This window comes from Saimiri boliviensis, chromosome 7 (genome assembly GCF_048565385.1).
Source record: "Saimiri boliviensis isolate mSaiBol1 chromosome 7, mSaiBol1.pri, whole genome shotgun sequence".
In the NCBI taxonomy this organism is placed as follows: Eukaryota; Metazoa; Chordata; class Mammalia; order Primates; family Cebidae; genus Saimiri; species Saimiri boliviensis.
Window position 1 is genome coordinate 13,875,425 of NC_133455.1, and position 14,038 is coordinate 13,889,462.

General features: G+C 44.9%; 1 protein-coding gene across 2 annotated transcripts in view; it reads right to left on the bottom strand.

The window, feature by feature from the left end:
• The window catches only part of SRRM4 (serine/arginine repetitive matrix 4), a 175,051-nt gene that overhangs the window by 50,057 nt on the left and 110,956 nt on the right, over positions 1-14,038 (bottom strand). For both annotated transcript variants that reach the window (XM_039472431.2, XM_010342932.3), the window contains exon 2: positions 4,849-4,995. In XM_039472431.2, the coding sequence (XP_039328365.1) occupies positions 4,849-4,995 (147 nt within the window). The remainder of the gene's footprint in view (positions 1-4,848; positions 4,996-14,038) is intronic.

Consider the following 14,038-nt stretch of genomic DNA (forward strand, 5'->3'; position numbering starts at 1 on the left):
ATGGGATTGCTGGGTCAAATGGTATTTCTGGTTCTAGGTCTTTGAGGAACCACTGTCATCCACAATGGTTGAACTAATTTACATTCCCACCAATATGTAAAAGCATTCTTATTTCTCCACAACCTCACTAGCATCTGTTGTTTCTTGACTTTTTAATAATTGCCATTCTGACTGGCGTGAGATGGTATCTTATTGTGGTTTTGATTTGTGTTTCTAAAACAGCCCCCCCCCCTTTTTTTTTTTTTTGAGACGGAGTTTCACTGTTGTTACCCAGGCTGGAGTGCAATGGCGCGATCTCGGCTCACCGCAACCTCTGCCTCCTGGGTTCAGGCAATTCTCCTGCCTCAGCCTCCGGAGTAGCTGGGATTACAGGCACGTGCCACCATGCTCAGCTAATTTTTTGCACCATTAGTAGAGACGGGGTTTCACCATGTTGACCAGGATGGTCTCAATCTCTTGACCTCGTGATCCACCCGCCTCGGCCTCCCAAAGTGCTGGAATTACAGGCTTGAGCCACTGCGCCCCGCCTAAAACAGTCCCTTTTAACCTTAAAAACAAATATCATAGGAATTAAGTACTTAGCTACTTAACTACACTTATATGAGCACAGGGCACAGTGTGCATGTCCAGGAAGCAACCAGGACACTTGTGTAAACAGGGTGAGCTATCCCCCATTTTTTTTGAGACAGTTTTACTCTGTTGCCCAGGCTGGAATGCAGTGGCATGATTTCAGCTCACTGCAACCTCCTTTTCCTGGGTTTAAGCGATTCTCCTGCCTCATCCTCCCTAGCAGCTGTGACTATAGGCGTCCACCACCATGCCAGGCTGATTTTTGTATTTTTTAAAGTAGAGACGGGGTTTCCCCATGTTGGCCAGGCTTGTCTCGAACTCCTGATCCCAGGTGATCCACCCACCTCGGCCTCCCAAAGTATTGGGATTACAGGCATGAGCCACTGTGCCCGGCCACCAAATTCTTTCCTTAAAGAGTGCTTGATACAGAGCAAAAGCCTAATCAATATTTATTCAGTGACCAAACGAGGGAATAAATGAATGAAATAATTTAGCTCCTTGTTAAATCATCTTGTTTCATATAAATACTTCCCAAGTGCAACAGCTCCTGGGAATACGATGGGGGAAGAAAATGAAAGGAGAAATACTCGAGGTGGGGGGGGGAGGCAGGAGAACTGCCTGAACCCAGGAGGCGGAGGTTGCGGAGGTTGCGGAGAGCCGAGATCGCGCCATTGCACTCCAGCCTGGGTAACAAGGGCGAAACCGTCTCAAAAAAAAAAAAAAAAAAAAAAAGTGTGTCTTATAAAATGAGGAAAGAGCCTATTGTTTCGGTCAACTACTCTAACTTCTGGAATCCCAGGGATCCAGCGGAACACGATTTGAGAACATTGTTCTTAATTGGCATTTAAGTAATGGGATAAAACTCAGAAAGCCCTCCAATTTGGAGACATTTGAGGTCTGTGAGGTGGGGATCATCAACCCCCTGAATAAATCCCAAATGCCTTTATCCAGGTATGCCTACATTTCTTCTTCCTGCTTTTCTTCCCTACCCAATTCTATGTGTACCATGATAAAGGGCCAGGAAGGGGCAGAAGAGCGGTGAAGCACACCCTGGTTACGTGTGCAGGGGTTAAGTACATCATGCTTGTGTATACTCCGGTTACATATGCATGACTGTATACAGTGATGAAATGTGCAACAATTCAGTAAGCCCATCAGTTGAGTATGCAGTGGTTGCATGTGCAGCAGTTAAGTCTCTAGTGGTTAAACATGCGGTAGTTAAATGGACGTTGGGGAAGTAGCAGAGGTTAACTGTGCAGTGATTGAGTGCTCAGTGGTGACGTGCACAGTGGCTAAACACGCATCGATTAGATATGCAGTGGTTCAAAGCACAGTGATTACATATGCACTAAAGCCTGCAGCAGTAAGGAATGCTGGTCCAGAAGCTGATGAACCTGGATTTAAAGTCCAACTCTCTTACTTCCCCACAGGGCTCAGCGACCTCTCTGAGTCTCATCTTGATCATCAACAAGATGGGAAGAAACATGGTACCTGTGTCCTAAGTTTGCTGCCAGGATTGAAGGAGCTGACCTAGGTAATGTGCCTTGGTCTGGCATAGAGTAAGAGCACGGTAAAAGGGGTTTCTGTTATTATAATGATAATAAATGTATTATATTGGCATTTAAGTAATGGGGTAAAACTCAGAAAGCCCTCGAATTTGGAGACATTTGAGGTCTGTGAGGTGGGGATCATCAACCCCCTCATAAATCCCAAATGCCTTTACCCAGGTGGGCCTACATTTCTTCTGCCCCCTCTTCTTCCCTACCCTTGTTCTACGTGTACCATCATAGAGGGTCAGGAAGGGGCACAAAAGCAGTGAAGCACACCCTTGTTACAGATTTATTACATAATAATTAAATTATTGTATATTTTAAGATTACTCTTATTATCACTGTTAATATCGTTATCATCATTATTGTGGTTTTGTCGCATCAGAGAGTCAGTCACAGATAGAAAGAACCAAGAAGCACAGACCTCGTACACAAGAGTACAGCACCGCTACAGAAGAGACACTGTACAGCCTGGCATCATTGTTTCAGATTTTCATGGCCAGAATCTTCTCTTCTGGCTTCATGAGACCCTCACTAATATATTTTAGGATTTCCTATGCTCTAGTCTCACTGCCACAATTTGTACCTTCCTGGTCTAACTTACTCCTCATCCTGACCTTGAGAATGGCATCTCAACATCCCCATTTTACATCTGGGAACACTGAGGCCCATGGAGGAAAAGAAACTTGCCCAAGGTTGCTCGGTTCACAAGCTGCAGGGTCCAGATTTGTACACGCAGATTCCATCTAGGAAACAATGTTTTTTATTTTTCATTTTGAGACGGAGTCTTGCTCTGTCACCCAGGCTGGAGTGAAGTGGCGCGATGTCTGCTCACTGCAACTTCCTCCTCCTGGGTTCGAGCGATTCTCCTGCCTCAGCCTCCAGAGTAGCTGGGATTACAGGCGCCTGCCACCACACCTGGCTAATTTTTGTATTTTTAGCTGAGACGGAGGTTTCACCATGTTGGCCAGGCTGGTCTCCAACTCCTGACCTCAAGTGATCCTCCCAGCTCGGCCTCCCAAGGTGTTGATATTACAGGCGTGAGGCACCGCAGCCCGCCCAATGTTTTCAAAGTACGGAAATTCCCTTTCTCCTCACCTCTCTCCTTGTCTCCCTTTGCTTATCATGGAAACAACTTTCTTCCTGTTTCCTGGAGGGAACAGTCCAGACATGCGGTTGAACTTCACTTCTCCAAGCTGATAGGGCTGAACTGTTTCTCCCTCTTTTAAATTGCAGCCTAGCTAAAGTCTGGAGCTGAGGGGGCAGCCTAGGTGGCAGGGTAGACGTCATTCTTGAAAATTACTCCATTTAAGCCGGGCGCGGTGGCTCAAGCCTGTAATCCCAGCACTTTGGGAGGCCAAGGCGGGTGGATCACGAGGTCAAGAGATCGAGACCATCCTGGTCAACATGGTGAAACCCCGTCTCTACTAAAAATACAAAAAATTAGCTGGGCATGGTGGTGCGTGCCTGTAATCCCAGCTACTCAGGAGGCTGAGGCAGGAGAATTGCCTGAACCCAGGAGGCGGAGGTTGCGGTGAGCCGAGATTGCGCCATTGCACTCCAGCCTGGGTAACAAGAGCGAAACTCCGTCTCAAAAAAAAAAAAAAAAGAAAAAGAAAAAGAAAATTACTCCATTTAACTCCCACTTATAAGAACTTATGAACACAAAGAAGGAAGCAACAGACACTGTGGCTCCACTTGAGGGGAGAGGGTGGGAGGAGGGAGAGGAGCAGAATAGATAGCTATGGGTACTGGGCTTGATACCTGGGTGTTAAAATAATATGTACAACAAACCTTCATGACACATGTTTACCTATGCAGTAAACATTCACGTGTAACCCCAAACCTAAAAGTTAAAACATAATAATTAAATTTAAATAAATTACTCCAGTTTCCCAAGCCACTTCTCCAAAATTCAGTAATCACATCTTCTAGAATTAGATTTTCCAGAGGCCAAAGATGGGCCATGCTTTATAAGTGTATGCTGCAAAATTGAAAAATAGGAGGCAGGGAGAATTTTTTTTTTTTCATGAGCACCCATGGGATAATGGAGTGGGTTTTAGTCGTGGATTTAAGATCAGAGAGACTGGAGTTTAAAACTTCTCTCTACCACTTACTGACTGTCATTCTGGGCAATTCACTTTACTTCTCCCAGCCTCAGTAAAATGCTGAGTATCCAGTATTTTTATAGAGCATGTGTATGTGGTGCTCTCTGTATATGTGTGCTAACACAGTGCCCATCACACAGTGAATGCTCAAAAAGTACTGGTTAAATAACTGAGTAAAAGAAAAAACACAAAGATCTGAAACTCCTGAGACAGGTCTGGGCTGAAACTACGATTTGGGAGTCAGTGGCCCACAGAGCCATTCAAATGGAGAGGAACACTATCATTTAAGGTAGGACTTACTGAACTACAGCCAGTGGGCCAATTTAGCCTGCCTCCTGCTTTTATAAATATAATTTTATTGGAACACAGATATGCTCTTTTTGTTTGCATAATGCCTGTGGCTGTTTTTGAACTACAAGGGCAGAGATGAGTAGTTGTGACAGAAACCACTGGGTCTACAAACTTAAGATATTTACAATGTGTTCCTCTGCAGTAAATATTTGCTAGCCCTTGATTTAAGGGTTTGAAAGAGGAACTTGCAAAAGAGAGAGGGGATCCATGGCAAGAAAGGCAGACTTTATTTCCGTATCTTCAACCTGAACGTCCCCATTGGATCTCACCTGTGTGCTCTGGTGGCATCCAGTTCCCGACAGGCCTTGTCTCTCTCCCAGCTGTTGGTGCCCAAGGCCTCAGTGGCCAGATGCTGACCCAGCTTTTCTGAGGGGCCATCCTGAGGTGGGACCACAGGGCTATTCTGGGGCTCTGTCCTACAGAGGAAGAAATAAGGACACAAAAGTGTTAGAATATACAGAGACACTTAATGTTCATTAAATATTCATAGAATTCCTAGTATTTCCCAGCTTTCCTTGCAGTTAGGTTGAGCTCATGAGATTATCTTCGGCCAGTGGTCTCTAAGCAGGAGAGAACACATGTAATTTCCAGTTCAAGGTAATCAAAACCCACGTGCCTTCTCCAGCTCTCTCTTCCTCTGTGGTAGTGACTTTAGAGTGCACACATTCTGAAAGGTCAAATTATTTGATGGAGGAAAGATGCCTGAGCCACATTAGACTTTGCAAGAGAGAAATAAATGGAAATTAGGCTAAACCACTTTGCCGTAGGTTTATTTGTTACAGCAGCATAGCGTATTCTATTTGGACTAAATCACAGAGAGATGCTGGAAACCAGCATTTCACTTCCTTTCTCAAGATGTAATGAGAGGTCAAAGCATGATAGGATTTGTGCAAATTCCCCTTTGCCATTTGTATTCCTTTTCTCTGCCTTATTTCTGTTTGGACCACATGTATGAAAACTCAAATAGTCTTAACAGTTTAGGGGCTAGAGTATCTGGGACCAGTCACAACATCGCTGAGTGGCAGTTTCTTCAGTTATAAAATAGTGAATAGTGGCCGGGCGTGGTGGCTCAAGTCTGTAATCTCAGCACTTTACGAGACTGAGGTGGGTGGATTATGAGGTCAGGAGTTCAAGACCAGCCTGGCTAAGATGGTGAAACTCTGTCTCTACTAAAAATACAACAATTACCCAGGTGTGGTGGCGGGTGCCTGTAATCCCAGCTACTCAAGAGGTTGAGGCAGAGAATTCCTTGAACCCAGGAGGTGGAGGTAGCAGTGAGCTGAGATCCCACCACTGCATTCCAGCCTGGGTGACAGAGTGAGACTCCTTCTCAAAAAAAAAAAAAAAAAAAAAAAAAAAAAAAAAAAAAAAAAAGTGACTAGTATCAATTCATGTATTGCTGAGCTATTGTGAAGATAAAATGAGATCAAATATATAAGCAGAAAGGCCTCAAAGGTGTCAGTTCCCTTTGCTTTTACTTCCTTGTAAATAAAATCTCTAATCTGATGTCCTTAAATGATATGAGTCACCCACTTGAGACAGCAGTTCCCATGATGGTCTGAAGTCCCCTCCTCTGCCACTGACACAGGCTGCAGAGCCTATGAGTCCCACTTCTTCATGGGAGTTCCTGAGAGGGCAAAGAACCTGCCTGGTTACTTGGCCTTCGAAGAGACTGTCACTCAAGTTCCTGGCTCCTAACTAGGAAGAGTAAGGAGTTTGACAGTCACAGGTGTCTTTGGTGCCATGCAGTGAGCATCCTTCCCTGCTTGCCCTGCCTTCAGACCCCAGGTCAAGCATTGATCAAAGGCATTAGCGTGTCTCATGTGCCAGCCTCCTGCGTCAGTGCATCCAGACTGGGTTTATGAGTCAGGATGAATGCATCTCATAAGCCCCCTGCTCCTTAGGGCTTCTAAGAGAGCAAGCCAAGCCCAGTCAATATTGAAGGAAGGGCAGCAAAACACATCCATCTCTGTCAGCCGCTTACGAGTGAATCTTTAGAAGCGGAGCAGGTAGCCACTGTGAGCCCTGGAGGGATGGAGATTCTAATTAGGGCTTCTCAGTCCTTCTCACTGCCAACTCTGTGCTTCCAGAACTCCCTTCCGTCCCGCTCAGCCTCAGTTTTCCCTAAATCTCCCTGCTGTGGGTGTTACCTTTCCATGCTTTTACTTCTGCCCATCTATCCCTGAGAAGTGTCCTGCATTCTGTCAGACAACAAAGCTTCTCTCTTCTGCCTAACACCCAGCAAGTCTTGCCTCTTCCCATACTTGTCCCAACCTAGAGTAACCTGCATTCATTAACTCCAATTTCCTGAGTGTCTACAATGTATCCAGGCCAGTTTTAGATGTGGAGACACGGTGAACAAGACAGAGATGTCTCCTGCAATTATAGAATGTTTGCATTCTAGATGGAGGAATAGATAATAAACACATAAGCAAGGAAAAATATGGCTTGTTGAATGGTAACACATTTTTTTCTGAGACAGTCTCACTGTGTTGCCCAGGATGGAGTGCAGTGGCACAATCACAACTCATTACAGCCTTCAACTCCTGGGTTCAAGCGAACCTCTGACCTCAGCCTCCCAAGTAGCTGGGACCACAGGCACACACCACCACATCCAGCTTTTTCTTTTTTCCCCCTTTTTGTAGAGACAGGGTGCCACTATAATGCTCAAACTGGTCTTGAACTCCTGGGCTCAAGCAATCCTCCTGACTTGGCCTCCCAAAGTGCTGGGATTACAGGTGTGAGCCACCATATTCAGCTGAATGGTAATAGATTTTGATGTGAATAAAGCAGCCTACAGAGCTAAGAAATGGGAGGAGTGGCTGCTATTTTGTATACAATAATCGGGGAAGTCTTTCCTGAGGAGTAGCAAGGGAGTGGAGACTTTAAGGATTCAGGGCTTATCTTAAAGTTTGGGTGGTTTAGAATGTGTTCATAGATTCTTTGACACTCTTGTCATCAAAAGACCAAAAGATGGAACTTAATTTATATCCCCTTAAATATCAGATGGGCTTAGTGACTCACATTTAATGAAAAGAATGTGGTAGAAGTAATAATGTATAACCCTCAAGACTTGGTCACAAAAAGGTAGCTTCTGCCTTGCTCTCTTGGATTGAATATTCTGGTGGAAGCCAGCCACCATGTTGTGAGGATACTCAAGCACCCATATGGAGAGGCCCAGATGAAGAACAACTGAGGCCTCCTGACAACAGTCAGCACCAACTTGTCAGCCCTATGAGTGAACCACCTTGGAAGTGGATTCTCCAGCTCCAGTCAAGCCTTCAGATGAGACTGCAAACCTGATTGACATCTAACCACAATTCCATGAGAGACGGTGAACCAGAACCACTCAGCCAAATTCCTGAGTCACAGAAACTATGAACCATAAAAACTGTTTATTGTTGTTTTCAAAAAGATTTGGGATAATTTGTTACACAGTTGTACATAGCTTCTACACAGGTATCTGCTGGAAGTGAGAAGTGTGCCCTAGGCAGAAGGAATAGAAGGTTCAAAAATCATTAGCACACATAAGGAACAGCGGCTGGGCACAGTGGCTTATGCTTGTCATCCAGCACTTTGGAAGGCCGAGGAAAGTGGATCACTTAAGGTTAGGAGTTCAAGACCAGCCTGGCCAATATGGTGAAACCCTGTCTCTACTAAAAATAAAACAATAAGCTGGTGTGGTGGCACACGTCTGTAATCCCAGCTCCTCAGGAGACTGAGGTGGGAGAATTGCTTGAACCTAGGAGGCAGAGGTTGCAGTGAGCTGAGATTGTGGCACTGCACTCCAGCCTGGGGGACAGAATGAGGCTCTGTTTCAAATAATCATCATCATCATAATAAAGAACAGCAAGCAAGGGCTAGAGTGGCAGGAGGTGAGATCAGGGATCAGGTCATGCGAAAACCTTTGAGGCTCTGTAGCTGAGACAGGAGAGAAATCTTTGGAACAGGAGTGATAGGGTCTGGATTACATTTGAGAAAGATCACTCTAGTGGTTGAGGAACACAAGGCTGAAGGGAGAGAAGGGCAGAGATGGGGAAATAGTTGCAATGGTCCTGGCTCTGATCAGTGTTATAGCAATGGAAAGGGGGATGAGCTGTGTTCTGATTCTAACAAATTTTAAAAGTAGTACTGACATGATTTGCTGCTGACTAAATGTGACAAGTAAGAGATTCAGACAGGAGGAGGAGTCAAGGATGACTCCAAGGTTTTGAGCCTGAGCAACTGGAAGGATGGAATTAACATTGAGGAGATAGAGAAGGTAGAGTAGGGAGCAAGCTTTTGGGGAGATCTATCCCCTTTTCTAGGATGTGGTATACCTTTGCTCCCCTACCAGCAGCTTTTTTTTTTTTTCAATAAGATGGAGTCTTGCTCTGTAGCCCAGGCTGAAGTGCAGTGGCACAATCTTGGCTTGCTGCAACCTCCACCTCCCAGGTCCCAATTCAAGTAATTCTCCTACCTCAGCCTCCCAAGTAGCTGGGATTACAGGCACCAGTCACCATGCAGCCAGTTTTTGTATTTTTTAGAAGAGATGAGGTTTCACCATGTTGGCAAGTCTGGTCTTCAGCACCTGACCACATGATCTGCCCGTCTTGGCTTCCCAAAGTGGTGGGATTACAGGCGTGAGCCACTGCACCTGGCCCAGCAGCTCTTAATAATATATTGTTGTCATTTAGTTGTCTTTTATCAAACTAGACTATGAGCTCCTGAGAGTGGGACTGTGTCTTACTGCCCTGGAGCCTGCTGCTTAGTGAACCCTCAGGAATGTTTCTTCAATTAACCAATAAAAGAGCTAACAAATTGGCCAAAGAGAACATTGTTTCAAAAAGTTAGAAAGTGCTTTTGAGATGCTTTGGACTAATTTCCTAATGTTATAATTGGTGGAAATGGAGTCTTGGAGAGGGCCAATAACTCAGCCAATGCTTCAGTCTACTGAGACTGCTCAACCCATGTCTTCTCTGTTCAGCCTCATATTTCTTTCAGAAAAGGTCAGTGAGCTTACTGACTTGTGTGTATTGTCCAGCAAAGCCATGATACATAAGATAGTTCCTTTCTAAGATGGCTCACTCATATAGCTGGCAAGCTGGTGCTGGCTGTTGGCAGAAGACCTTAGTTCTTCACATAGGCCTCTCCATATGGCTGCTTGAGCATCCTCACAACATGGGGGCTGGCTTCCCTCAGAATAATCAGTCCAAGAAAGCAAGGCCAAAGCTACTGTTTGTGACCAATTGTTGCCAGTAACACATTATTATTATGTCAAGGTGGAGACACATAGTACTGGTACCACATGGTACTAGACCAATGGAAAAGAACAGAGGCCTCAGAAAAAACGATACACAACTATGATCATCTGATCTGTGACAAACCAGACAAAAACAAGCAATGGGGCAAGGAGTCCCTATTTAATAAATAGTATTGGGAAAACTGGCTAGTCATATGCAGAAAACCGAAATTGGATTCCTTCCTTATACCTTATACAAAAATTAACTCCAGATGGATTAAAGGTTTACACATGAGGCCTAACACCATAAAAACTCTAGAAGAAAATCTAGGCAATACCATTCAGGACATAGGCATGGGCAAGGACCTCATGACTAAAGCACCAAAAGCAATGGCAACAAAAGCCAAAGTAGACAAATGGGATCTAATTAAATTTAAGAGCTTCTGCACAGCAAAAGAAACAATCAATAGAGTGAACTGGCAACCAACAGAATGGGAAAAATTTTTTGCAATTTACCCATTTGACAAAGGACTAATATTCAGAATCTATGGAGAACTTAAACAAATTTACAAGAAAAAAACAAGCAACCCCACCAAAAAGTAGGCGAAGGATATGAACAGACAGTTTTCAAAAGAAGACATTTGTGCAGCCAACAAACATGAAAAAAAGCTCATCATCACTGGTCATTGGAGAAATGCAAATCAAAACCACACTGAGATACCACCTCATACCAGTTACAATGGTGATCATTAAAAAATCAGGAGACAACAGATGCTGGAGAGGGTGTGGAGAAACAGGAACGCTTTTACACTGTTGGTAGGAGTGTAAATTAATTCAATCATTGTGGAATACAGTTCAGCAATTCCTTAAGGATCTGGACATAGAAATACCATTTGACCCAGCAGTCTCATTACTGGGCATATGCCCAAAGGATTATAAAGCATTCTATTATAAAGACACATGCACACGTATGTTCATTGCAACACTGTTCACAATAGCAAAGACTTGGAACCAACCCAAATGCCCATCGATGATAGACTGGATAAAGAAAACATGGCACATATATACCATGGAATATTATGCAGCCATAAAAAAGGATAAGTTCCTTTACAGGGACATGGAGGAAACTGGAAACCATCATTCTTAGCAAACTGACACAAGAACAGAAAATCAAACACCACATGTTCTCACTCACAAGTGGGTGTTGAACAATGAAAGCACATGGACACAGAGAGAGGAACATCACAAACCAGGGTCTGTCAGGGGGTAGGGGGCTAGGGAGTTAGGGGAGGGATAGCGGGGGATGGGGGGATTGGGGAGGGATGGCATTAGGAGAATTACCTAATGTCAATGATGGGGCGATGGATGCAGCAAACCACCACCATGGCACATGTATACCTATGTAACAAACCTGCACTTGTACCCCAGAACTTAAAGTATATATATATTTAAAAAGTATAATTTTGAACTCTCTGGAGCATTGTAGAAAATAAATCCATACCACAAGCAATCTCATGATAGGCAAAAGCTGAGAGCTGTGAGGAATTTAGCAGTGAATAAACACATGGTGAGTGTGCTGGCATTGGGTGGAGGTCTCAGTGACTTGTCTAATGGAGAGAGTAGAGGGGTGAGTTATCTGAACTGTAGGGTAAGCTGGTGGATGCTGGTGCTAGAGCCCTGGGATGCAAGGCTTAGGGTGAAGACAATGCCTCATCCATCATTGTCAGCAACAGGGGTCGAAATCAGATATGGGGAAATCTTGAAGATGATTTGATGAGGAAAGACACAATGGAGTTGCAGGAATATGTGTGACTTTATATTCTCTGATGTGGTAGATTTTTGTTTTTCTCCAATAGAACTTGTTTCACCTTCCTGGTGTTGGGGACCCCACCTGAAATTTTGCAATAAAACCAGCAGAAATATAATGAAATCTACCAGGCAGACAGGAAGTGCTGAGGGGAAGAAGAAGGAAATCTTCTGTAATATACCATAACATTTAAAGTCTTTTTTTCAGGATGTCCCAATATGTTGCTTTTCAGCGTTCTTAAAACTTAAAGATTGGGAGGCCGAGGCGGGTGGATCACGAGGTCGAGAGATCGAGACCATCCTGGTCAACATGGTGAAACCCCGTCTCTACTAAAAATACAAAAAATTAGCTGGGCATGGTGGCGTGTGCCTGTAATCCCAGCTACTCAGGAGGCTGAGGCAGGAGAATTGCCTGAACCCAGGAGGTGGAGGTTGCGGTGAGCCGAGATCGCGCCATTGCACTCCAGCCTGGGTAACAAGAGCGAAACTCCGTCTCAAAAAAAAAAAAAAAAAAAAAAAAAAAAAAAAAAAAAAACTTAAAGAGATTCAGAGAGCGTGCAGTCCAGGGTTTTCCATGAATGGCACAGTATCAGAGGCCTTTAAGGAGCTTTAAAAAAATACAGATTCCTAGGTCCCATCCTAGCTGTAGTAAATCAATGTCTCAAAGGGGTGAAACCCAGGAATCTGCATCTTGAAGACACATTGCTGGCAATTCAGCCTCCTATTGGATCAAGAATAAAATCCAAATTGGCTGTCCAGACTGAAATATTTGGCATGATCTGGTCTCCGACCCTGGTTTCAGTTCCCCTCCTACCCATCTCCTACTCCTCTTCATATCTCACTCTGTTCTAGCCACATGACATCATTGCTGCTCCTCAAATGCTCAGAGCCTTTGCGCTTTCTCTTCCCTCCACCTGGTATGCTGTTCCTCCAGCTCTTTGCATGGCCAGCTCCTTCTTTCCATTCAAAAATCACCTTTTCAGAGAGGCCCTCCTTGACTCCCTTGCTCTCCTCTCCACCTGATGATGGGAATCATGGTAGCCTGCGGTGTCTTTCTTCACTGCATTTGTTACTGTTTGAAATGATCATTTTATATGTCTATTTGCCAAATGATTGTCTTCTGGACTAGAATGTAAGCTTTATGAGAGGGAACTCACCTCCTTCCTCACCCTTGAATCCCCAGAGATACAGTGCCTGACATCGTGTAGCTTCCTGCTTAATGAACATTTATTGAATGAACAAATGAATACGTGGATGGGTGAACAAATGAATTGTGATTGCTGATCTCATGGGGGAACCACAGGTGGGATCCTAATCTTCCTTACAAATAAGAAGCAGAGATTCCAGGGAGGAGGCCCAGTCTGAGGTCACTCAATGCTTCAGTAGAATCAGACTTCAGCCACAGCCCTCAGCCCTCCACAGCCCCACCCATCTCCCTTCCCTGCCTCCAGCCCTTGCACCTTTGCAGGTCCTTATGAAGAATCCTGTGTTCCATCTTTGCTGAGGAGTGCTGGCGGTTGCCTCATTTTCCTTCGATAGCGCATTAAAAACAATACTTAAAAGAAGGCGAAATCTTCGGGGACAGCTAAAACAGTGGAGTCAAGGGCTGGCACACTCCACTTCACAGAGGGAGGAAGGGAGCCACGAGTGCTGAATTCCTCAAGGCCTCCCGGCTCTGTTCCTGCTAATCAGAGACCTAGAGCTTAGATGCTGTCTCTGTCGTCATGGCAACTGGCAGATTCCAAGGCTCTGTTGAGAGTCAGGGCTGAACTTTTCTGCAAAACTCCTCGAGAGGCCTGGCTCCCTAGCTGCTTCCCTGCTTCCCATCAAAGCTCTTGCACACCGAGCCGATCAGCCAGCTGCTCCCAACAAAGTGCTTGTTTGGCCCAGCGCTGGGTACAGATCCTCGTGCCCCAAGCACTAGATTGAGTTAAACACTGTTTGGGGAATCAGAGACCAACAATGGTGGAGTGGGAAGAACCCCAGATCCAGCTCAGGTCTGTGCAGAGTGGAGAAATGGAGGCCCAAGAGGCAAGGGGACCTGCCCAAGGTAAATAGTGACGCCTATCTTCGCTCTGGCTACTACAATTGCCACCTTTTGACTCCCAGTCCAGTGCTCTCTCCACGTCCCTCGATCATAGCAGCAGCTACTGTTTGTCAAGCACCTCCTGCAAGCCAGACACTGAGCTAACTAAGCACTTCTCACTCATCTTCTCATTGAAGCTTTCAAAGAAACCCATGAGCCAGCATTGCCATCCCTACTGTGAAGAACAAACTGAGACCATGAGAGGACATCAGTGGCTGCCCTGCCTGTTTATGAAAATCAACCAAGGACAAAAAGGAGAAGACTCTGGAAGACATTTTTTTTGAGATGGAGTCTCGCTCTGTTGCCCAGGCTGGAGTGCAGTGGCACGATCTCAGCTTATGGTAAC